The sequence below is a fragment of the Eptatretus burgeri genome, chromosome 5 (genome assembly GCF_056783735.1).
Source record: "Eptatretus burgeri isolate ZD-2024b chromosome 5, Ebu_testis_v1, whole genome shotgun sequence".
Classification (NCBI taxonomy): Eukaryota; Metazoa; Chordata; class Myxini; order Myxiniformes; family Myxinidae; genus Eptatretus; species Eptatretus burgeri.
In genome coordinates, this window is record NC_140965.1 from 73,871,475 (window position 1) to 73,898,974 (window position 27,500).

The 27,500-nt window shown below is 41.3% G+C and overlaps 1 protein-coding gene across 15 annotated transcripts in view; it reads left to right on the forward strand.

Moving 5' to 3' along the window:
- Window positions 1–27,500, forward strand: part of LOC147026699 (uncharacterized) — a 506,204-nt gene that overhangs the window by 268,710 nt on the left and 209,994 nt on the right. For all 15 annotated transcript variants that reach the window (XR_015058478.1, XR_015058480.1, XR_015058479.1 and 12 more), the window contains 3 exons: window positions 4,974–5,078; window positions 10,013–10,066; window positions 11,065–11,118. Coding sequence is in view for 12 of the 15 variants with exons in the window: in XM_085882416.1 (XP_085738542.1) it covers window positions 4,974–5,078; window positions 10,013–10,066; window positions 11,065–11,118 (213 nt within the window). In the remaining 3 variants the exon portion in view is untranslated. The remainder of the gene's footprint in view (window positions 1–4,973; window positions 5,079–10,012; window positions 10,067–11,064; window positions 11,119–27,500) is intronic.

A 27,500-nucleotide genomic window follows, 5' to 3' on the forward strand; every position in this document is an offset into this window, starting at 1 on the left:
CCAGCACGTGTTGAGAAGCGCGGAGGATTCGCGGGAGCTCGGGAAGGATCGCGGCTCGGCGATTGGATCCAGCTCGCTCTCGCTGGAGCCCGGGTCTGAACAATTTGAAGACCATACGAGGTGGAGAGGTTTGAGATAGGCTCTGGGTTTCAGCTCACCTGTCCTCCAAGCTGGAGCTCGTTATTAAAGGCCTCTGCCACCATTTCTTGGGTGTGTGTGTGTGCGTACGTGTGTCTGTGGGTCCGTCTAATAAGTCGGAACTGCTGTTAAGTGCAAGTGACTGTACATCATAAATAGACGGTTGTAGTTCTTTTGTCGTGCTTTTGTTGCTTGTATAGGTGCAGACGTGTTTTGCTTTGTTTAATTGCATACGTGCTTTATTATAATAAATGTCCTTGTGTGAATGTAAACCTTTTCGTTGCGTCCATTCCCTCATTGAACTGCCTCATCTTGCACTCGGAATATAGTTCGTTTTCAAATAGCCGATAAATAGAATCGGGTCCGGTGAGGTCTGGCGATAATACCTGCTCGGTTATCCCAGAACGAAAGGACCGCTTAAGCGGTTTGTGTCCAAGCAGGCCTTCGCCGAGGTACGGTCCCTCGGTTGGTTACCTGCGCGGGTACTTAGGCATGTCGATATTCGGCGATTGACCATATTTCGCGCGGGTAGAATATAGACTGGGCCGTGGTGGGATTAAAAACCCACCCGTGACTGGTTTCTGGCGTTGTTCTAGAAAGTCACGACTGGATTGTCCGTTCGGTGGGCGAAGCGACCGCTATTGGTTAGACGCGGCCGTTCGCACGCTGACGGGCGGGAAGTCGACAACAATATCATTCTCTTTGCTAAACCCATCTCCACCCCTCACCTGTCTTTTTTTTTTTTCTTCCTCCTCTCCTCTCCCTTTCTCTCTCACTCTGTCCCCTCCTCACTCCTAATAAAGTGCAGCACTCTCCATCCACATCTCTGTCACTCTCTCGCTGTGTGTGTGTGTGTGTGTGTGTGTGTGTGTGTGTGTGTGTGTGTGTGTGTGTGTGTGTGTGTGTGTGTGTGTGTGTGTGTCTCTCTTTTCTCTGCCCCCCCCCTTTATTTTCCTCATCAGCAAAGCGATGGGTTGTATTTGCTGGTATAAAATAAAAGAAAGCAATTCAGTGGATTTATGAATGTCGTTAACATGCAAAATAAACAATTATAGACTAACTAATGAACCATAGGAACACCACAGGTAATCAAAATAAAGACCAATTACTGCATCGTATTCCCAAGAAGGAAGCTAGACATAACAAAACACACACACACACACACACACGAAGCTAGACATAACAAAACACACACACACACACACACACACACACACACACACACACACACACACATAATACATATACATAAAAACACATATATGAACACACAAACACATATTATGTACTGGTAAGTACTGTACATACAAATGCTGTTTTATTCGAAGTTGTAACCTTAACTTATAAGCAATTGACTGATTTCCCAACTGCCTACATCTTCAGCTGGGCACCGTTTTTCATCGAGGTTTCGATCCTTTCAGCCCAGAACCTCTCCAAACGGTGGACCCACAACTCCGGTCACCGGTCTAAATCAGTGGATTACTCAATTTAACTCGCTTAAACTCTGACAAAGAGTATTTATAACTCGTACATTGAGAATGATTGTGAAGGTCGCTAGAAAAGCAGTCATGTGCAACACCCCTGATTCCATAATAGTGAAACTTGGATAATAATATTTGATGATTAATAGTGTCAAAAGCTTTACATAAGTCAACAAAAACACCGATAGCATGAGAATTATTTTCCAATGCATCGATTATTCAATCAGTAAGATCAATTAATGCCAAATATGTTGAGTAACCTGTGCGGAATCCATACTGTGACTGGGAAATAATATTATGTTTGTCAAGGAATTTGATGAACTGTACGAATGTATACGCAATTCTCTGCAGTATTTTGGAAAAGATTGGAAGAACTGATACAGACCTGTGTCAGTTCTGTTTTGTCCCCACTTTTAAAAACCAGTGTGACCTTAATGAGTTCAATATGCGATGTAAAATTAAGATATGACATAATGGCTTACTCATGTGCACAACAACTGATTTAATTACTATCGGACTCTGCTCGTCCAAACCAGGGGCCTTACTATTTTTGAATGAACAAACAATATCACAGACTTCCACTTCAGTTGTCGAGAATTCAAGTAAGGGTCGTTCAAATAACAGTGAAAATCAACTTGACTTGGTGAAATTGAGCTATATTGTGAAGGACCTATTTCAGTGAAAAATTCATTAAATGCACCAGAATTTTTTTCAGTATTTGCTGTCTTTTCTCCATTACAATTCATTCTGAGATTCAAATCTCCATGTTTCTTTTTGTTAATTAATGAATTGATTATAGACCAGGTTCCTTTAATATTTCAATTGTACTGGGAGAACTTCTCTTTGTCATAATTTTGTTTTACTTGTCTAATCAACAAAATAAACTTATTTCAAAATTGTTTAAATTTGAATTCATTAACAATTGAAGGTTTCTGAAGGAATTTTTTAGACAACCTCATCTTGTAGTTAATCAATTTCAACAACCCGTCATCCAGGGTTTTTCGTTTTACAGTTGTATTTTTATAATTACAAATTGGGAAACATTTATCATACAAGTCTCATAATCTTAATTCAAATGTATTATAAGCTTAATTAGGGTCCTCAAGTGACAAAGTATCCTCACGATTTGTTTCTTTTAACTCCTTAAACTAATCAGAAATTGTAGAATTAATGAGTCTATATGAAGTGAAAGTATTTGTTTACACACCTTTTTAAGATGGCCAGTATAATTTAAAACTGTAATTTGAAACACAGGTAAATGATCGATTATATCACATTAAAACACACTGCTGGTTATTGATTGGTAACTCATATTGATTGGTTAATATATTATCAATCACTGTAGCTGTGGATCTTGTGACACGAGTTGGTGTATTGAATAAGGGTAAGCAAAAGTTACTAAGGTGTGAATTGTATATTGAAGTTGAGTTATTTCCATTATATTGAAGGAGGTCCGTGTTGAAATCACCCACAATAAACAAGGATTCATTTTCTGAGAACAGATCATTCAGTAATATATCAAATGCAGTTATAAAATTATCAGAATTAAAATTTTTGTGTTTGTAAATCCCTCCAACTACAATGTTTTTTTTTCCTATATTTTTTGATCGATTTCAATAAATAATGAATCACGTCAGGTGTCTTTAAGAACTAGGTAATCACGTTGAAAATACACAAATGTGTGTTTGATACATATGTGACTTAGAATGCAAAATGACTATGACTTAGATGACTTAGAATGCAAAAAAGCTAAAGCTTGGGCTGCAGTTCATGCACTCAAAAAAGTTTGGAGATCTCCAGTCCGTAGACAGAGTCAGCTAAGGATCTTCAAAACTAATGTTGAGTCATAACACTGTTGAGTCGATTGAGTCGATCATTCTTTATGGGTGTGAATCCTGGACCTTGACCCAAGCAACGAAGAAATCATTGGATGCTACCTTCACCCGATTGCTTTGTGAAGTCCTGAACGTTTTCAGGTGAGACCAAATCACCAGTAGAGATTTGTTTGGTTCTCTTTGCCGCATCTCTGCTATTGTGAGGCAATGCCAACTTTGTCTTGCTGGTCATTTAATATACCACAAAAAACCAGCAAAGAAATTCCTGCTCTGGATATCCAAATAACCCTGGAAAAATGGGCATCCCCTCACAACCCTTCGCCACATAATTGAGGACACCCCTCAAACATCTATGATGACTATAGTTTTCATTATATTATAACAGAGAATTGGCATATTTTAGCATGAGCTGGGACCTGTGATACACTCTTTCCACCAGGAGCGGCACCACACGATACACACTTGCATAGATGATTCGCTCCCACCCCCCCCTGCCACTCCATCCCCTTCCCAAACCACAGGCACACCTCAAATACAACCACAAAATTTGAACTCATTCTGTCCAACGGTTTAGGAGTGCATAGAAGTCAGATACGCGTGCGTGTGTGTGTGCGCGCGCGCGCGCGCACACACACACACACACACACACACACACACACACACACACACCACATAATGTGTGGTATGATCTCAAACATAGTACTGATCCCAAGTGTACTACTTGTAGCACGACTTTTGACATTTACTGAGGGTTCACTACTGAAGTATCTGACTAAGTACCACCTCCAAGCGAGACACTATTCCTGACTTCACCAACCCTATTAGCTTCTCATCACTAAGACAATTGTGAATCCAGTTAGCTGCTCTTTCAGCCATTCCACAAGTACTAACCTGAGCCAACGGCCTTCCATGTGGCACCTTCTCAAAACCCTTACAAATGAAGTCGATGCAAAAGTGCAAAGTAACTGCAGAAGTTTGAGAAGGAAATGGACACACAGGACAATTAAAAATGCATGTAACAATCTGCAATAGTTAGACGAGATGAATCCAGAATGCCGTCGTCGTCTTTTGAGGTCATTCTCCTATCCCTCAACTGAATCCAGCCTAAACTGCAAAGGTGGTTATGAGAATTGTTGTGTGTTCCCACAGTCTTTTACAGCCCTGTGTTACTCTGTCTTTCTGGGCCAGCAATCAAGATTTGAACACGTATGCCTCATGAAGACCATTTGGGGCCAAAACATTTGACTTTCTGAGCCTTTGTTTGTTTTGGCACGGATAAACCAAATACAGTACTGTATAATATCAACATCTGTGCACCTACTACTCATATCCCCGGTATAAGTGGTCGGATGCATGTGAGGTGACATGGGGGTCGGGTGATGGTGGCTTGCAAACTTGCGAATACATGGGTCCTGTATGTGGAATCCGTATACATTTACCAATTTGCGAATATGCGAAAATATTGGATTATGTGTTTTTGTGTTTGATCAGAAGGCAATTATTGCATTTCTTTGTGTAGGGGAAACCAGGAGTCAAAGGAAACAAGGGAATTGCCTTGCGTGGACCGAAAGGTTTTCCAGGTGTCAAGGGCTTCCCGGGGAATTCTGGTCTTCTTGGCCTTCAGGTTAGTAATTTGTTTATATTGTTATCATCAAACAAGGCTGAGGTCTCCAATTAGTCTCCTTCCTCAAAGTCTCAGTGGCACCTTTTAATGTCTGTCTTTGGTGTACAATCCCCCTCCATCCCATCCCTCACCTTGAATGGTATCTTTGTGACTCTGCCCACGATAAGGCAGAACATCTTCAAAATATCATGCACAAAACACATCCCACTCTGTCCCCATCTTTCCCACTTGGTACCCATTGTGTATGGACATTGTCTCCCTTTCATCCAAGAAGGTAGAGAAAGTTCTGTCTCGCCTCAACCCTCATGCTTTAGTAATGGGCTCAGATGGTATCAGTGTCTCACTCGACAATCTTGCTTCTCCTTTGCTCTATTCAGCTTGACATTCTCCTTGGCAGCCTCCCTTCTGCAAGGAAGTCGGCAAACATCACTCCCATCCATTAAAGGGTGAAAAAAAAATACCCATCCTATCAACTATAGACCACTATGCTTATTTGTAATTATAGGCAAAAACATGGAATCTATGATTAGTACTCATATCACTTCATTCCTCCTTTAATGGAGCTTCAACTCTGTCCATCAATCTGGATGCCATCCCAGTCAATCAACTTTTAACTGGCCACTGCTTGTCCCTCAGCAATGGTTGGAAGCTCCAAATGTCAAACAGGAGGTCAGGATATTCTCCCTTGACATATCTTGTTTGTTTGACACAGTCTGGCCTCCTGATTTGCTTGCAAAACCCTCTTCCTGTGGAATGCAATGCCACCTTAATTCCTGGATTTCTGACCTCCACTCACGGAATCAATGCAGCGCTATAAATGTAAGCCTCAACTTTATTTTTCCCAGTGGAGGCTGGAATGCCAAAAAGGAGTATCTTAATCCCAGTATTCCTCTTCTACATAAATGACCTCTCCAATGCTCTGGAAAACCCTCTCTTCCTTTAGGTGACTCAACATTATGAGTAGAGTACCTCCATCCCACTGTCAGACAGGTAGCACCTGCATCACTTTTTTGTATACAGAGTCGAGACTTGTGGAAGAGCAAGAACACTGAACAGATCAGGATATAACAGAACAAAAGCAACAGTGGAGAGAGGGTGAAAACACCAACAACAGAGTTGAAAGACAAAATAGAGGGAAACTTGGACAAATAATTATTGGAATTGGAAGGAATGAGGAGTAGCGATGGTGCATGTGGTTGACAAGATGGATATAGAAGCAAACTCTCAGGAAGGAAAAACTGGAATTTGGAAGGAGGGAGGCGAAGGGTGGGGGAGGGTTAACAGGAGTAGAATATATCTTCTTTTTGGATGGAGGATGATCTGAGATGGTGATGAACAGCTGTCTTGAAAACTTGGAGGGAAGAATGAGATTGAAGAAGATGTAGAAGTTGGTTCCACGGGTGGGATTCACGAGATGGGGGTTAATGGTGGACTGTGTGTACCCTGCAAAACCTGCAAAAATAAAAAGACAAAGTACAGAAAGAGCAGAGGATGGCACACATGAGAAAGGAGTCGGTAAAAAACAGACCACTAACTTGTAGTGAAACAAGCTCAAATGAGCTGAGATCCTCGTCCTCTTAATGATGACATCATAAAAACGAATATGACGTCATTGTGATGTATCAGGTTTGCGATAAATTATCTGTGCTAATCCCCGGCTTGATTCCCGCAAACAATATTCAAACAGCTTGCCTAGTTTCGGAGATAGTAGTATAGGCGATTTCCATTAGCGGCGATATTATGACGTCAACTTCTTTTCTCGGAAGAATTTCCAAAATCGGAGATGGTTACTGCCTGTGCGTGACCTTTCTGCATATACATGGCAAGTTTCACGAAGATCCGATGAAAACTCTGGGTTGTGAAACAAAAAATATCAAAAAGTACGAATGACGTCATAAAAATTGATATGACGTCATAGTGGCGTATCATATGTGCGGTAATTCATCTCTGCTAATTCCCTGTTTGATTCCCGCAAACAGAATTCAAAAAGCTTGCCTAGTTTCGGAGATAATTTTTTTAGGCGATTTCCATAAAGCGGAGATATTTTGACCTCATAACTTTTTTTTTCCAGGAGTAATTTTCAAAATCGGAGATGGATACTGTCTGTGCAGGGTATATATATATATATATATATATATATATATATATATATATATATATATATATATATATATATATATATATATATATATATATATATATATATATATATATATATATATATATATATATATATATATATATATATATGCCAAGTTTCAGGAAGTTTCGATGAAAACTGTAGGCTGTGAAACAAAAAAGTCCACAAGAAGAAGCAGAAGAACAACAACGTGAGTAAGACTTAGAGATCCTCCACGAGGATCTAAAAATTATTTTGTTTGTTTGTTTTTGAAGTGAGGAGGGGAAGGAGAATGTTGTGGATAGGGAAAGTACAATGCTTGCAAAACGAAAAACACGGACTGAAAAGGTACACAGATTTTTCACAGCAGCTATCCAAGGAGTAGGTCTTGAACAACACAAAAAACAAATTCGACAAATACAGCACAACAAGCGTGGCATTAACACAGAAAAATGGATGGAAACGCAAACAGTACCACAGGGAAGAAGATATAACAGAAAAACATGATGAGTCCAGTTTGGAAATATTATCTTCAATGGGGTGCAAGTGGCACCTCCAGATTTGACCAACACATGGAAAAAGAATGAATGCTTCTCACTTTCAGCTGATCTGCAATTAATTAGACACTGATTTGATAAATGGAACATGTCTTTCAATCATGGAACATCTCAGTCTTGCCCTGTCAATCCAGAAGGAACATCAGATGAAACAACTTGTCTATCTCTATGGTCTACCACTGGAAAAGGTTCAGTCTCTTCAACTTATAGGCCTCAGCATCAGCCATGGTCTCTCCTGCACTGACCAGATTGCAAAGCTGGCCTACAAAACCAGCCGCAGACTTTGCCCCTTCACCATTCCAAGTCTTTTCTTGAAAAATCACAATTACCCAGCTTACAATGACCTTTGTCTCTAGCTCGGTGGAGTACTGGTCTCCCCTATAGGTTAGCACCCCAACATCACATCTGTCTCTCCTGGATTATTTGGAACTGAAAGCTCTCAATGGTATTGCAATCTCCAAAAATGAGGTCAAAGTTCAAGGTCTGTTGCTCTCATCTTGCAGGCAGTATGGTGACCTCTGTTTTTACTCCTCATCCTTCAATCTAGCAGCTAGCTTCACCCATATGTGAAAGTCCCTTCCTGAGGGCCCTGTCACACCTTGACGTTTTCGCCAGCGTATGGCAACGTATCAAAATGTATGTAAAACGCTGGCGTACGTTGAACTATTGATGTTTTTTTCAGTTTTTGGTGTATTCATAACGAGTTGGACGTATGCATAACGTATTAGTAACTAAACAGAACGTTTCGATAACTTATGGATAACTTACACCAACGAATGCTTAGCGTGTTGTCGGCGTTCACAACCTATGCCCAACGATAGTCAAACTTATGCATAGCGCGGCAGCGTATCGCCAACAATCACGTGGCATAGCCTATTAATAGGCTGCCGCTCAACGATTTAAATCATAACCGCACTGGAAATCGAAGTGTCAACATCACCGTCATGCCGAAGAAAAACAAACAAACAAACAAAAACCATGGAGTCTGGAACACTGACTGGTTCCTCCTGTGAAGCCCATTTTTATATACCAATTCCCGTAAACGCTGCCAATACGCCATTATACGGTAGCTGTAAGTTAGAAACACGTTCAGTATGTTCTGTGGTCGTCCGGAAGACGTCAAATACGTCTACATACGTCAATATGCGTTGGAGATACGTTACACATAGGTTCAAAGCATGTTACTCGTAGGTTATATATAAGTTTTGGGGACGCGAAACATTACCTCGACGTGTTTCGACTTATGAGTAACTTACAAGTAACGTGTGTTGACGTGTGTCAACGATCGCGTAATGTGCCTACAACTTATGGCCAGCATATGCAGAACATGTGAGTCATACGCTGGCATCCGTAGAAAAATTTTGAGCATGCTTAAAATTTGTCGACGCGCTTGGCGTACTACGATGTATGCCAGCGTGCTTCAGCGTGCTCTTAACAAATACAAAACTTACCCATAACGTATTCGACGTGTGCCAGCGTATTCGCTAAATTTTTCATACGTCGGCATACGCTGGCTAAAACGTCAAGGTGTGACAGGGCCTTGAGGCATCTGGAGAAGCCAATTCTCACTCTTCCTGCCAGGGCTTCAAGAAGGTGGTGCACCCCTATCCCCTGCCATCCTCCTTTCTTAACCACAATCTTTTTCTTTGTACCTCCAATGAGCCTGCCGAGTTCAACCCTCTTACTTTTATCTTCTTGTGGTTCCTCTCCCCTGCTTTCTTGTTCATTCAATATATTGTCCTTTGTGACAAACTGTTGTCCCACTAGCCCCATGCTGTCAGTTCATACCCTCCATCCCCTCGATCCTCAATCATGTAAATAAAGAAAAAATTTACACTCTTGTCACGCATCTTCTTTCGTTACATTTTTTGTCATTTGAGTTATTCTTTAAATTTGGTTTTTTTTACCCAAATCAAAATTCAGTTTGACTTTCCCAATGCATGAAATGAAGTCACTTTGTGCGAAAATCAAATAAATGCTTTGAGGCAATCGGTGTTTGCATTCATCTGTTATAAAGTATCTGATCATGGAAATTTATCAACCAGGTTTGATCAGCCTCGCTTCGAGCAGGCGAGATTCTCTGCCTTACCTACAATGGACTAGTTTTCTATTGCTCCCTGATTATAGCTTGCAATCCATTTTACTAATTGCAGGACATCTTGATTCAGCCAGCATGGAAGCCTCATTTGTATTAACTCTGCATGCATTAGCTGACTCTTGTAGTATCTGGTGACAATATCATTATGTTTTGATCTCAGGGCCTTCAAGGTGAAATTGGAGAACGGGGAAAAAATGGAACAAATGGAACCAAGGTACGATCAGCACCAATCAGTGTGTTCTGAACATTTTAATTTTAATTTCTGCCAATGGAGCACAGAAGCTTGCATTTTTACAATCAGCGCAGTATTTTATTTAACGACATTTGAAACTCAGAAAATGGTAATATATTCTACTCTTGCTTACCTAGTGTGTCAAAGTATCCAATGTTTTCCTGTTCCCCGCCACTTATTTTGTCATTACATTAACCCTTCATCCATTTAGCATTTACATGAGCCTTGATTTATACTGTATGGAGTAACGAGAGGAGCTAAAAAGGATCATAATTTGTTGAACCTTTGGATAGTTCCCAACTGGACAAAGTTTGTTCTGTTGAGTCGAACTGATGGCTCTAAAGTTGCATGTGTGGGGCTGAATGCACTAGTCGGAAATAAAAAAAAAATACATGTTCTTTGCTAACATTGCAATAACAATGTGCAACATTAAATTTGTGAGGAAAGTTTGAACACTGAATGATATTTGAAAAATGATATAAAAATGGTTTTCATTCTGCATATTTTCTAAAATAAACTTTTTGAAAAGATCGTAAAAAAGGTGGATATTTAAGGGTTTCAACCCCTTCCCTCTTTCTCCTTTTCACTTTTAACATAAGATTATGTAAGTCTACGTCTTCATAGATATGCAAAGGCTACCAGGCAACAAATATTCATGGCCAGTGCACTCTCATGATCAGTTTCATGGAAGATTCATAAAGCCTTGTTTTGTGATCGATGACACAATTAAGTATTCCTCACCATTACAAATATAATTCAAAGTAAGTCTTTAGCAGCTTACTTGATATTTCATTTTGAGGTTATTGAACCAGGCTGTGAGGAGGTCATAAAGACAATGACATCGGTAGCCCCTCTTGTCCAGACAGGTTAGTTATGGTTTCTCAACAAAAACCAAATGCATTTTTGATAAATCTGGCTTGAACTAAGGATAAAATGTGAAACACAAAAACCAGCATGACCGTGAAGTGTTGTTGCCACAGGGAGAGCCTGGTCCACCAGGACCACGTGGCCGTCCTGGGCACGACGGGAGATTGGTGAGTTTTCTTCCATTTGGATCCTCACTCTTCTACACCCAGAAACCCTTCCACTGCACATGCATTCCACTTCTTCCCAATACCAATAAACTGATTCCAGAACACTTGATGAATGTTTATATCAGCATTTCCTCCTTCTTGCATATATCAGCTTGACTGCTGGGTAGCTATCATTTTGTTGGAGCACGACTATGCTGCTGATGCTGTACCCCTATACCAGTACACTGGGACTCATTTTGCTGACCTTGGAAGGATGACAGGCTGAGTTAACCATACCTCGTGTTAATTCAGTGGCCAACGGGGCTCTAACTCAGGACCCTAAGATCCCAAGCCAGACACCCTAATCATGAAGCCAACGCCAGGCTTAGCATTTCCTCTCTCGGACGTTACTCTACAGTTTGCCCGTCAGCAGCACTGGAAACAAGTAATCTTCACATTTTTTATAGTGGGCTGAATAACCATTCTATTTGCTTGAAATACTAGATAAATTGGTAAGCTGCTCAAGCTGATTTGTCTTAGTTTGTTTGTTTTTTTCCCCCAAATGTACTGAATTTGATTGAAACAAAGGCAGTGCACAGTCGTGCAAACGGTCCTTTGAAAAGACATTAAACCAGCTGTTATGTATGTTTCCATTCAGCTGTGCATATTAAAGATATTGTGGTAGCTTTCAAGCAGTAAGCTATTGCATGCCAGTACTCTGGCCAAAAACGAGACAAAATTGAGACTATATACATTCAATTTCCCATGTGAAATTGAATTGTACGTGTTTTATTTGATCCCAACTAATATAAGGTAACTGTTAGTTTTTGATCAGACCACCATGATGTTTCCTTTTTGTTGCATTACTTCAGATGAATATTTCACTCTTGATTATTTATAACCCCAATAAGGACAACTACAGGAATTTTTACCCCAAAGTTCAATATTTACTTTGAAGATAGCAGGATAACTCCAGTGGTAATGGACAATTACCATAAAGCTTTCTGTTAGCAGGCTTAAATTTCCATGCGAATATATATATATATATATATATATATATATATATATATATATATATATATATATATATATATATATATATTGCATAACAAAAGCCATTCTAATGTTTTCTATATAAAGGAACTTAAGCTTTGGGAAGAACATTCATTTGGGGACAGATAGAGCTGGTGGTTATATAACATATCTGGTTGCTGGTTTAGATATGTATCAAAATTTGTTTGTATATGTTGAAGATCTGATGAACAGAGTGTCCACAAAGTCGTGTTCTGGTTTTAAAACGTTATTCCAGCAAAACTGGAACGAGACTTTGTGGACACCCTATCGTTTCCAAAACAGTAGGCTAATCTCCAAATTAAATGTACCACATGCTGGAACTTTAGCAAAATTAAAAGTTCATCACAGGGGTAGGATGGTTCTCACCATTATGCTTATCCTTACCTTTCTTGGTCTGTAACTATCTCGAGTAAGCAGTGGATCCATGAAGCTGGGAAACTCCCAAAGTATTTTTTTTTTAATTAACACCACAGAGTAAGGGTCAAGCCCAAAACCAAGAGTGTCCCCTTTGGTTAAAAAGAAAAGAAAGAAGATGGGAAAATGTAATGATTAAACAACATCTAGATGATTGATTCATAACTTGTATTGTTGTACTTAGATAGAAGTTGAGAATACACTGCCGGGGAGGCCATTCCAAAGAGGGGAAATGTAGGTGGAAGGAGGGATCATGACATTTGGTATGGAGAAAAGGCAGGATAACACAAATGGTAACAATTACAAGGTTGTTGGGTGTTATGAACAGAGTGAAGAGGAGGAGGGACAGAAAACGGAGAGTTTGACAGAGCACTGACTGTGGTAGTAACTGAAGAAGAGGCAGATTGAAGAAACTGCTCAACAGTGGGCCAAATGTTGGAGATGGCTAGATAAATGGATTATTAATCAGTTTGGCAGCCGTAGCTCGGATGCGATCAAGAAAACCAAGGACTGAAGGAGAAGCGCTTCCCCAGACATACTATCATTGGTCTGACTTTTGTAGGATTTGTAGGAGGTAAGAAGCTGATGGAAGTTGAAGTATATATGTGAGCTCTGAAGAGGAAACCAAGTTTATTGGAGGCGAATTTGGTGATATTAAGGCTGTGTGGCTGCCAGGAGAGATTTCTGGAGTTGGTAACAACGAGCATATACAAGAGGAGGACTGCTGGAATTGAGAGCTGGACATGAGAAGAGGATGGGTGGTGTATTGATCTTGCTGGATGTATGGAGGGTTTGATTATTGGAGATAAGGTTGTTGAAGGAGATAAGGCTGACAGAGCTCCATTGCAAGATGAGATTGAGGTCACAACTGATGGAAACAACAGTTGAGAGTTATTTGGCAGCAAGGACCTGGGAGGAGGTGTATTGGGACTTTTAACTGGTGGTGGAGTGGAGGGTAGAGTCATCAGTGAAATAATGGACAGGGTTGTTAGTAGCTGTGAGGTCATTGATGAAATGAAGAAAGGGGGAGGGTGAGATGACAGAATCTTGAAGGGCACCAGTATTAACTTGGTGGGGGTCAGAGAGGGCACCATCAATGCAGTTTGAGATTGATCACCCAGTGGGAAGCTGGACCACCAAGAGATGACCTGAGGCTAAATACCATACATTGGGAGCTTCATTAGGATCCCTTTGTTTCAGACCAGTCAAAGACTTCTGAGGTTCAGCACAACAACTCAACATTCTCCAAAGTACTCGAGAGCTGAATCCATTCATCGGCAATATAGGCCAGGAGGTCACCAGTGTACTTGAGTTTACAGAAGCCATATTGGTGTTAATTGAGGAGAGAGCAGGATTTGAGGTTGGTTAAAAGTTGTTTTTTTCATGAGAAACTCCATGATGTTGGAGATATTGAAAGTGAAAACGATTTTATCATAAATGGAGGGATCAGTCATGTTGCCCTTCTTCAGGAGGTTGGAGAAATACTGGTACAGCAGGAGAGGTTAAAATCTCAGAGAAAATAGGAGCAAGTTCGGGAGAATATGGTTTGAGGACAACAGCAGCAATGCCATCTGGACCATTGGTTTTGTTGGGGACAAGGGAGAGCAGGGTCTGGTGAACTTTGCGACTGGAAAATTTTATGACAAGCATAAGGAAGTTGGATTTAGAAAAATGCAGGAGTTCTATTGAAGTCATCCAGAGTATATTTGCCAGCAAACTGAGAGGAAAAATTTTTTGGCTTTGGATTTTGGAGAGCTGGAGATGGAGCCTTCAGGGTTTTTGAGAGGAGGAAAATATGACTCACAGAAGCTAGTGGAGATGCACTTGGCCAAAGATCAGAAGGCATGACTGCTGCTGCGGAGAGAGGACAGCTTTTCAGAGGCTTGCTGGATAAAGGATGCTTTGGTTGCACACATGATGCTCTTGCAATTGTTGCAGGTATCCACATAAGCACTGTAACTATGATTTGAAGGTGAAGCTTTCCTGGCTTTGAAGAGGTGGTTTTTCAAGGTACCCCCATCCTGCTTTCAGGTGATGCACAATAATAGTTAAACGGAAGACAAATACTGCATTGAAGTCATCAGACGGAACCCCAATAATCAAAGAGCAAATATGGAGTCATCAGGAGGAACCTGGATAGGATTCTGGTTTCAGCTACTACTCCACAACCCTCTAAACCCACTTGGAGGATGAGGCTCTTCTTTATTTGGATGAGTGGGGTATCTGATGAGACATAATTATAAGGATCGATGATTTCAGTGATTTGGTCTGCTGCAATGGAAGCATCAACAGAGAAAAAGGAGTCTTGCCGGGGTAATGTGCAAAATATGGTGAAGGCCATCCAGTTGGCAGTCATAATGCCAAAGGACATGGGAGGTAGACTGAGAATACTGATCCTGTTGGAATGGATGGCAGGTGATAATGAGGCAGTGGTCAGAGGATCAACAAGTGCAACAACAATGATATTAGTTTAATGACAAGGTTTGGAAGTGAGAAAAAGACGCAGACTGTTGGAGCCATTGGAGGAGCAGTCAGGAATGGTGAGTGGGTTGAGAGATGAGTTGGAAGAGGTCATTTAGGAGAGCAAAGGCTTCAGCTTCAGTCTCAGCCTGGCTGGTGAGGGAAAAGTGGAAAAGCCAGGAGGAATTGTGGATATTGAAATCCCCAATAATAGTCATTTCAGAAAATGGAGAAGATTGTGGGATTTGCTCAGTACAGGTGGTGAGGTGGTCAAAGAGTTGTATATGATTGTCAGAGTTGGGAGAACAGTAGAGAGATAGCAGATTAGTTTATTGAGATTGAGGAGGGAGACGTTGATCTGTATAATTTGAAATTCAGGGTTGGAAAGCTCAAAATGGGGAAGGCAAGTAGCAGGGATATTGCAGTGGATGTAGTTTGGGTGCATACGCCTATTTTCGAGCAGAAACTGTGGTTGAGGATGCAGCCAAGGCACTGGAAATGGGTAGTAGAGATGGGTTCAGCAATGTAAGGAAATTTTGAGCAAATGGAGAAAAGCTAAAACTCATTCCATTATAAATCATGAGAAATCATTGCCAAAGTTTTGAAACTGTTACGAATCTCTTTTCTCAATGAAATATACATCTATGAATCTCAACTTGGAGAACAGTTGCATTACAAAATTTCCACTCTTCTTTACACAAACATTTCAATGCAGTCATCTTTAAATGCCAAGTTTTCATCCATGGCTATAAATTGTATATCAACGAGGGGGGTGGAGGGGGGAAGGAGGGGGGGGAGGAGGGGAGGAGGGAAGGGTGTGTTCTGCATTTACCATTTGGCTTCAAAAGTTTTGTAAAGTATTATTGTTTCTTCTAGTATGAGTATAATCACAGTAACGTGGTAATTTACCTTAATCGTTCAATACAGGATCTCGGCTTGTGGAATAGAGAGGTGACGGAGGATAGAAAAGCAATTAACTGGCAGTGGGGCAGTGGGGCAACAGTTGTTCACAATAAGCAAAGGAATCTTGTTCTTCCGTTTACAGCATGCGGCTGCAAGTGTGCATCATTGTTGGGAATGCGCCTGTGATGTTCCCCCCAATAAGTTAGACGAAGAGTAGGGATTTTCAATTTGTTCAGGATGTCAGCAATAACATGCCTATTCTTCGTGAAGAACACCGTGGGATCGTTAACGTCCATAAACTAAAGCTAGCAGACGGGATTCCCAGTTTGGTGACCATCCGAGGAATGGCGTACAGAATGGTGAATCGCCCTGCCTGCGAAACAACAGCATGACAGTTTATACCTGGGTCGAGATTCAAACGCAGGATGGACAGCTCGAAAGTGAGCATGCGTACCTCGAGAATGTCATAGGAAATCCGTAGGAAATGCTACATCATTAGAGCTCCCATTCCGATTTCTTCTTCGATCCGGAAAGATGGGTTTTAAAATGGCATCTCTAAGACTAAACGTCCGACATGAATTTTTTTTCCAAGTCAATTGATGATTAACTTCCAACCAAGTACTGTTGTTCTTCTTTCGGCTGCTCCCGTGGCTGCAGCGGCTACAGAATACGAGGAAGGGTCGCCACAGCGGATCATCCGTTATGTTCTGCATACTGATTTGGCATAGGTTTTACGCCGGATGCCCTTCTTGACGCAACCCTGGTTGCCTGTTATGACACAGGGATAAGGATTGGGTTTCGCCATGATTTCGGGCTGCCCTACACCCTCTCATAGCGCGGCCCAGCGCTGAGCTCCCGTCCTCAAGCGATCCTCCAACCCAAAAAAATTCAACCTCCAACCCAACCCAAAATTTTCACCAAGTCCGATATTTAATGGCATGATCCTTGAACCATACCTAACCCCCCCCCCCCCACCAAGTTTCGTCGAAATCCGTCGAGGAGTTTTTCCGTAATACTGTTCACAAACAAACAAACAGACAGAAAGGGGTGAAAACAGTAACCTCCATCCATCTTCGAAGATGGCGGAGGTTAAAAAAATAGCTCCAGCGAACTATACCACTGAGGTTGTTTGCATTGATCAAATTCTCCCGAAGAGATTGACTGAATCGGGAATTGATTTTTTAATAATTTCTTCGTTCCCCGATTTTAACGAAACTTGATACTGCACACCGCAGGATAATGGTGAGTCATGTGGGCCGAAATATTTTGCACTATCGTGTACCATTTTGGCTGTATTTCAGGAACACACATACATACATACATGCATACATACATACTGTATATGCAAGATGAGTTTTTGTAATAAATATATATATATATATATGTATATATATATATATATATATATATATATATATATATATATATATATATATATATATATTTTTGTATATATGTTTATATATAAATATATATATATATTTTTTTTTTTGAGATTACATAATGGGTATGCCTCCAAACATTTCATTGGTTGTCGTTTAATTTTGATTCCAACTACGGCAGTCATTTTTGTTCACACAACGAAGCATCTCTCTTAACCACTTGCTCCATTTGCTGAATGGCAAGGTGAGTGGCTCACAAAGCAGTTGATACAGAACGACTGATTTGGAAAGTGACAGCACGCCATGATAGCAAGCCGCTTACCAACGGAACACAACCCAGCCCTTGATCGCTTTCTCCACTTGCCAAGCGGCTTGCAAAGTGTTTGATATGGAACGGCTGGCTTAGCAAGACATAGCAAGCTGCTTGTTCACGGAGCACACCCCTGGACTCCTGCACAAGTTATCCCAAGTATCACCACAATATTTTGGCTCATTGATCTGTGCCTTTCTGAATGATCGCCAAGCTTGTGTATGCTTGCATTGACAAAATAGTTGTTTCAAAGTTTTTGGAGATGGCATTCCCCAAGAAGCAAGTCTCTCCCCTCTGTTATTTGATGCTTTTGTTATGACAGATGATATAACAGATCAGATGTCAGAAGACATTAAAGTTTCACTATTTGCAGATGACCTGGCTTTATAGTATACAGACAAGTCTATTGCTTCAGCAGAAGAAAAAGTACTAAAATCTTTTTATGTATTGGAACAATTGGCCAAAGAATGAAAGATGGAGGTCAGGACAAAGAAGACAGAGGCAACAGTTTTCTCACTTGACCACAGTGAAGCACATTGTAGAACTCACCTTCTTTACAGTGAAACACAACTACTACATCAAACATCTCCAGTATTCCTTGGAATCACTTTTGACAGCATACTTTCATTTTGACAACAACACATTGAGAATATAAACAAAATGAAGAAGAGAATGAATGTTATGCGTGCTATCAGTGAATATACCTGGTTGCCGGTGCTTCTGATCTATGCAGTCTATAAATCACCTGCATTCGTTCATGTGCTGAATATTGTACAGCTGCCTGTATGACAGGAACAGCAGATTCAAACCTTGAACAACTCGAATTCACACGTCATCAAGGTGTGGAATTGTATCTGGAGATGTAATTATGCTCCACACCGCAAACATCTTTAATCAGAGAGGCTGACCAGGAGCCATTTGCTGTGCGACGACAACAACAAGCAGCCATGATCTTCTGTGATATCCCTCATAATCTTCTACAACCCTTTCTCCAACAAGAACAAAGACCATATCAAAGCAGGGTAAACTGGATGGCTAAAAGAAAGGATAATTGTTCCTCCAAGTACAGCAGCATGGTCTGCTGATACAATGAGTTAACATACACACTACTTTAGCTACTACATTCTCAAGATCTGATTCACCCAGAGAAAGACGCTGCAGTGGAATTAATGCTCTGAGTTACCAAAAGCAGACACGGATGGATCACCGTCGACCAGCCTCGATGGTGGAGAACAAGCTGATTAGATTTTGGTTAAGGTCTGGATGCAAATCCGGCCTATCAGTTGGATATGAAACGTATACTGTTCAGCCTGGTGGAGATATATATGCACTCTACCAAGTGCCGTTGTAGTTCTTCAAATTACCAGGCAGAACTCACAGAAATCAACGGTTTACTCGCATAGTTAAAAGGAGTACTGCTTATCCAAGGTACAAAGATACTTACTTGCAGTGATTTGCGAGCATCAGTCATTGAACTGAAGCACGGTCCATTAAATCAATCTGACAATCTATGTGATCATATCTGAAATCATATGGAACATCTTATCAAAGTCAATGATATCCATTTCACATGGCAGTTTGTACCTGGCCATGCTGATTTGATTAGAAATTAAGCATCTGACAAAACATCCAAAGAAGCTACTTTATTATCACAATCAAATTCACCAATTCATGTGAAACCACCTGAATCACAAATTAAACGACATGTTCACAACTGCCTAGATTCATATACCACATCTGACAAACATTACGACATTGTTGGGCTAGGACTTATGAAGCTTGGAGAAAGACTGGGCCTCTCAAGATGTGAATCTACTGCCGGTGCAAGACTGAGAACAGGCCACGGTCTTTTACTGCAAGCTTACAAGCGCAGAATTGGTCTGACAGCATCTGACAACTGTTCATATTGCCAAGGATCAATTGATGATTTGAATCATTTCATCACTGAATGATCAGCAAACGCTCAAGCAGGAGTTGATGTGTTTGAAACCTACACCCGAACAATGAAGGACGCGTTGAATGATGCAGTCAAGACGGTGACTTTCCTGAAGTGGCTGGGTCACATATGATTGCGACTGCCATATGATCGCAACTCCGATAACATTTAAATGATAGTGACTCCCATATGATCTATCTATATGATTAATGGCTGAACAAGAAGAACATTCAAACCCAGGCTAGACAGTTCAGAGGCTCGTGTGCGTACCTCTCGGCCATCCTGCCAGCCCGAATTGGTCAATAAGCTTTGCATAATATGGGAATCCAACATTCCATTGTTCTAAGAATCTGTGTTTTTGAAGACGCAACATAATCCATCCCTCATTGTGCTTTAAAATTTTGATCCTAATGGAAAGGGTTTCAAATCAATTTACATGGCCAGTATTAATTTGCTCAAAAAAGCATTGAATATCATCAAAAGGATTCGCACTGTGAATTTTTAAATGTATAAATCCCAAAAGCTATTAAATGCTTGTTTAATAAATAAATAAATATCCATTAGGAAGATAAATGACACATAATCAAAACAGGCTGCTGCAGGAAGTATCAGATTTATTACCCTCAACAGAGGTTATTACATTTGAATCCATCTGTCTGTCCTCTGTCCACACGCAATGTGCTAACCTGGGCCACAAATGCCACCCGGTGGTAGCCAGTGTTACACGTTATCTTTTTTCAACCGAGTACCTGTATAAAGTATGTACAATTAGAATGTGAATACACCTATAAAGTCAGTACTCTTACAATGCAAGCACGTCTATAAAGTACGTATTATTAAAACACGTGTATGTCTATAATTGCGTGCGATCGTAATGTGAGTTCGTCTCTGAAACGCATACGATTGGAACTTGAATGTATACAATAAAATAAAACAATTTCTGTTTGTCCTCTGCATTAACATAAACCTGTATTGGCAATGCATCCTCTACATACCACACAAACACTCAAACACACCAGCATGAAAGCACCACACAAAACAAAGTCTTGGCAAGACTCTGCAATCTCTGATTACACCTTGTAGTTTCCCTGGAAAGGCCTCTCACACTTACCGCAATTACCGTAATGATGATGATGACAGTGATATTGATTACCACACTGATATTGTTCATTAATTTATTACAGATAAATAATAGGGGGATTTTCAGAAGGTTCTTCAAACAAGACACTTCCAAAAGTCCAACAAATGTCAATTCTGTTATTTTTAATCTACAAGTATGTATACCACTCCCTATACTCCCTCCCTACTAAAAACACCCGCTCCTTTTATGTTGCACTGCAATATGACAATATATATATTTTTTTTTTTTTTACTCGTCGGCATTTGATGTGGGTGGGATTATCAGTTTTAATATATAAAGACGTCTAAGCAACAAAAGCAAATTAATCACGACCAAATCCGCCGACCTCCCCGACTCAGAGCGGACACTAACCATCATGCTGCCAAGTCTGTTGCTTCCCTGAGTGTAATTTCTTTTTTCGCGATAACATTCGGTTTCCAAGTAAAGGACAGGTCAAAGAAGGACAGATTCGTTTACGGCAAAGGGGACAGCAATGCAATAAAGTTGTAACTTGTGAAGTTAGATTGGAGTGATCAACTAGAAAATTTGAGTTAAATGCAGGCAGGGCCGGATTTAGGCAATGGGCAAGCTGGGCGCAGTTGCCCAGGGGCCTCCACACCCAGGGGGCCTCCACATATTTCATGGAAAAAAAAAATTGTAAGGAAAAATGTATTTGTGAGTGCCTGAATGGTAGTTGGTAGTTAGTGGAACAGATATAAGATATTCATCTTATCTCATTCTCTATTTTATATAGAAGTTCAGATTCTTTGTTCTTGAAAAATATACTTTGTGGATGACTGTAAATTTGTCTTGTCACCTTTTTAGTATTCCAAGGTAGGGTGGGCCTCCACGACTGAAGGCTGCCCAGGGGCCACCACATGTCTAAATCCGGCCCTGAATGCAGGCGTGGGATGGGGTGAAGAATAACCTTGTGCAAGTAGTGGAAAAGCATATACCCATTGAATTGAAAGGCCAAAGAAGGAAAAGGAAGATATATGTGCACTAAACAGAAGAACTCTGGCACTAAGCAGATGCAAAAACAGATCATGTAAGCGATATGCAGAGACAAGGAGCATTACAGATTATATCAAAGATTTTCTAGAATCAGAAATGACCGATGAAAAACAATCAGGCATTTGAATAAAAACGATGACAGAAAGTTGGCTGTGGATGTTGTTGTTGTTCGTCTTCCGGCTGCTCCTGTTAGGGGTTGCCACAGCGGATCATCCGTTATGATCCGCATACTGATTTGGCACAGGTTTTACGCTGGATGCCCTTCCTGACGCAACCCTGGTCACCTCTTCCGACACAGGGATAAGGATTGGGTTTCGCCATGATTCCAGGCTGCCTTACACCCTCTCATAGCGCGGCCCAGCGCAGAGCACCCATCCTCAAGCGATCCTCCAACCCAAGCCTCCGAGGAGCCGGATTACAGGCGCACGCCACTACGCCTGGTATAGAAAGTTGGCTGTGGATATGAAAGAAAAATCTTTTTAAAAAATTGTCGCAGTTTATGAATCGGAAGGTTAAATCCAGAAAAGGAATAGGATCCTTGCAGAGGAAAGAAGGAACTTGGACTGAAAACTGCAGGGACAAAGTGCAGGTGTTGAATGAAGCTTTCCAGAGTTTTGTTTTCACCATGGAGAATTTGAATAACATCCCCATCCCCAACTGGCAGACCCAACGCTCAGAGCTCAACAGCGATGACATTTCAGAAGAGGTTGTCAAAAAGAGGTTTTCATGCAACTTACTGTGAATAAGTCTGCTGGTCCTGGTGTGCCCCTATGGTGTCTGATGGTGTGCACTTCAGTTCTGAGAGAAGTGGCAGAGGTCATCAATTTACTGTTTGCAAAAGTGTTTGAGAAATCTTTGTCCTATAGCATAACTGATCCCTTATACAAATGTCAATAAACTTTTCTCCTAAACTTCATGCAGAAGGTGATCTTTTAAATGGAGCAGAATCAAAATGGACCATCGATAAAGGTGGAGTGCTGCAGGGCAGCATGTTGGGTCCGATACTTTTTGTCATGTATATTGATGATCTTCCACTGGATATGCAAAACAAGACCCTGATTTATGCAGATGGCACAAAGATCTACAGGCCTGCCGAGAATAATCTCAAATGCGTTCACTTCAGAGAGACTTGCTTCAAGCTGTAGATAATGGCAGCTGCCTTTTAATACTCATAGATACAGAGTGCTCCTTCTATGAAATGGTAACAGTGAGGAGATTGATAAACTGCATAATCAAATGTTAGAACCAGTGCGAGAAGAAATGGATCTTGGGATCATTGTAGACAAGGATCTTCACTTTCATAGGCATGTTGCTGCAACTATAAAACAAGGCCAACAGAAGCTTGGGACTGATAAAACAAGCTTTCAGCCATGTCAGTGTAGATACACTTCCCCAGTTCCCTGGGTATTCAAGTCCCTTGTGAGACCTGTTTTACCAGGCATGGCATCCTACATTTGTTTCCGATGCTGATAAACTGGAAAGGGTTCTGAGAAAAGCTACGAAGCTCGTGCCATCTATAAGCTATCTGCCATATCAAGACAGGCTGAAGAGATTTGGCATGTATACTCATGGAATTATCGATGCAAGAGAGGTGATATGATCAAGGTCTTCAAAATTTTCAAATGGCTCCGGCAAGATTTCTCAACATAATTTATTTGGTAAGGCAAGAAACCATCCATGAGAGGTCACGAATGGAATTGTTTTCAGTATAGAACCAGAATAAAAACATCAGAAAAGGATTATATAGTCAAAATATTGTTACGGGCCGGGAGGTCGGCCACAAACCGACCGCTCTGAACGGAGCCGCAAGTTGGGTCGGCCCGACTGATCGCCCAGAATATAGATCGCTGCCCGGATAACTCCGAGCGACGGGTCCTTGTACAAGAACCGAAATACGCCAATCGGCAGATCACGTGGGGTAGGGTCGATTGCCAATCTTCCATGTACCTAAATACCCACGTGATCCAACTACCGGGGTATTCCACCCTCAACGGATCTCGTACGGAACAAACCACCGAGGCGAGCTTGTCCCGTGCGCGATTCCGAGCAGCTTGATCGCCGAGAACCGTTGGTCCAAATGTCCCCCTTTTATGGCAAACCAACGGCTTTCTTACTCCCAACACACGAAATGCTCAGTCAATGAAAGAATCGACGCGACGAGCTGAAAACATTTAACAATTGGGGTATTTATTAATAATAATGGGGAACTAGGGAAGCACGTAAGAGCAGAACTATACCGACTTTACGAAATGCGATTGCAACATTTACAGCACACAAAGCACTGAACAATTTCCCACTTATTAGATGGGCCCACGGACACACGTACACGCAAACACACTCAAGAAATGGTGGCAGAGGCCTTTAATAACGAGCTCCAGTCGGAGGACAGGTGAGCTGAAACCCAGAGTCTATCTCGAACCTCTCCACCTCGTGTGGTCTTTAAGTTGTTCGGACCCGGGCTCCAGCGAGGGCGAGCTGAACCCAATCGCCGTGAGCCGCGATCCTTCCCGAGCTCCCGCAAATCCTCCCGCGCTTCTCAACACGTGCTGGTGAGACGAGGCGCCGATCCTTCCCATCGATGCGTCGCTTCCCTGAGGAACCACCTCCATGAAGAGGCCGATGAGTCGCACCAAGCCGGGAACCAAAATGAAGAACAAAGAGCTCCACAAACCGAGAAGAAGAAGAAGAAGAAGAAGAAGAAGAAGAAGAAGAAGAAGAAGAAGAAGAAGAAGAAGCCACCATTCGCAGCTCGAGCCGAGCAACCGGCTCAACTTCCTTCCAAAACAAAGCAGCTCGAAGCAAAAAGCTCTCCCGAGCCAAGCAGAAGCCGAAGCTCACTGAACCACCAAAGCAAAAAGCCTCCAAAAATCTTCCTCCCGAGCCAGGCCGCAGCCGAAGCTCACTGAGCCAGCCGAAGCACAAAGCTTCCAAAGGCCTCAACCCTAACCCAAGCCAAGCAGGACCCAAAGGTCTGCTGAGCGACTACTCTCTGCCGAAGTAAAAAGCTTACTACTCAAAAACAAAGAAAGGATCTCGTCCTTATCCTTCTCCGCCCCCCTCCCCTGCTCCCGCTCCCGGCGTGACTCATGACTCATGCCCTCCGCTCAACCACGGGTAGGAGGGAGTTGTTGAATGTCGTGAATCACGGGACGGCAGGGTTCTTCTTGCTCTTCGCAGAAGAGGGCGAGGGATGTCTCCATTGTTCATTCCCTAACTATTAAATCGATCGGCAGTGCATCTAATCGATTTCTGAACATTTAAACAATGGAAGGTGAGCTATCTAGGGAACAAGCACTTATCGACATAGCTGACTAAAGGAACCTGTATGTTGTGTGCAATCGAATTCCAAATTCGTAACAATATCTTGACTGATTAGAACATTCTTCTACAACACGTAGTTGGGGCCCCAACTGTGAAGCCCTTTTAGACTCATTTAGATCACGAGAAATGCAGGCGGCGAGAGTCAGCTTGTACTGACTCTCCCACATGCCCAATTAAAAATATCAATTTTGCAAAGAATGGAAAAATCTGCATGAGAAACCATTCTTTGCTTCCATATGTTTCTGTATTTTGTACAAGTTTATCGTGGCCATCCCAGCTTAGTAGAATGTTTTCGTGTACACACCCCGAGTAGAACCATCAAGATTAAATGCATTTCCTCGCACACACAAACAGACATTCTGTTTCAATGTATCCCCTCCTCATCCCCCTAATATCGATGATGGTTATAGTTTTCATTATACTATAACCCCTGAGAATTGGCTTATTTTGGAATGAGCTGGACTTGGAACATGCTCTTCCACCGGGTGTGGTGCTAAATGGGACACATTTATACAGAAAATTTGCGTTGACGTCCCCTCCTGAACCCCCGGGTTTTTTGGGTTAAAAAATTTTTTTTTTACATATGCGTAATAACCTCATAATCAGAATTCCAGAAGATAAAGTTCTGGTTCCAGATTATCCCTGAGGTTTGAAAGTACCCAAATGGTTACTGGGGGAGAGCAAAGTGTTTTGATGAGTACGACTGGCCGTCACGATGGGACTGGATTAAATCCGCAAGGAAATCCAGTCGCTAAGGTCACCAGAACTGAAAGTTAAACTCTGTGCTTCAAAATTGAAACAGAATGAATTGGGGAAAGTTGGATGTAATAAAGTGAGAGATGGAGAGGACAACAACTGTAATTTTGGCAATAAGTGAATTTAGATGAAATGCTTTGGAGCAGTTTCAATCTGATGGATACAAAGTGTTCTTTTCTGGTCAGGAAACCTGTTAAAGAAATGGAGTGTCAGTGATTTGCAATAAGATGATGGCAGGGTCAGTACTGAGATACAACCCAGTTCAGGATAGATTAATATCAGTGAGGTTGAAAGGACATCCAGTGAACACCACCATCATTCAGATTATATGTTCCAACTTTTGCAGCAGATGAAGAAAATGTGGAGGAGTTTTTTTTAAAGTTGCAGGAACTGGGAGAATATGTGCCTAAAGGAGATATTTTAATTGTTATGAGAGACTGGAATGCAAAAATTGGAGAAGCAGGAGCACTATGGTTTGCAGAAACGCACAGACTTGGTATTGAAAATGAGCCATGAGAGTGAATGCTGGAGTTCTGTGTGAATAATGAGCTTGTAATTGCAAACACGTGGTTCAAACAACCCAAGTGCAGACTACACATGGACTTCACCTGATGAGAGACATCTGGAAACACTGCCAGGCACAGACTGTGCGACAAATAATGGACTCCTTGTGACAAAGCTATGAGCCAAACTGAGAAAGGTCAAAAACTCCGACCAGGCATGACCTTGAAAACATATCTTAACAATATGCAATAAAGGAAATTTTATAAAACGTTTTGCAAAGCTTGACTTGGGTGAAAGAATGACAAACGAATTGTGGTAAAAGGTTGAAGACATTGTAAAAGAAGAGGCCAAAAACAACATCCCAGCAGAAAGAAGAAAGCTTAAAGGTTGTCAGAAGATGCAATAAATATTGCTGACAGAAGAAGGGAAATGAAAACCAACAGCATATCAAGAGAGGACATTAAGCAACTAAATGCTGACTTCCAATGACAAGTGAGGAAAGGCAGAAATATTTCAAAGAAGCATGCATTGAGATAGAAAGTGACAACAGAGTGGCAAAAACAAGAGATGTTTTTTAAAAAAAGATCAGAGTGATCACAGGAAAGTTTAGGGATACGATTAGGGACCTTTAAGAGTAGAACATGAAAATATCTGACAGAAGAAACACAGGTGAAAGAAAGATGGAAGGACTATTCCAAAACTCTACACAAAGAAGATAACAATATAATATGATGGCAACCTTCAAAGAAAGATAATACGAGCAAGAAACAAAAGTGATAGAATGTGTGAGGTATGTGGAGCCTTAAAAGAGCTGGCAAATGGAAAAGCACCAGGTGCCGATGGAGTTCCAATATAACTCTTCGAGGTAGTTGGGGAGGAGGAAATCAGAATTTTAACAGCTATGTGTACACAGATCTGGAGCAACATTACATGGCCCAAAGGGTGGAAGTAACCAGGCTACATACCGATGTGAAAGGAAAGGGATGCAAGAGAATGTTCATATAATGAAGAACTATTGCCTTGATTTAAAATGGGAGCAAGATATTACTTAAGATCATTCAACACAGAATAGAAGACTTTCCAAAGCAAGAAATGCCCGTTGAGCAAGAAGGTTTCAGAAAAGGAAGAGGTATGAGAGATCAAATCTGAAGTGAATCATGGAAAAATCAAGGAAGGTGTACCTCTGTTTTATAGATACAAAGCTTTTGA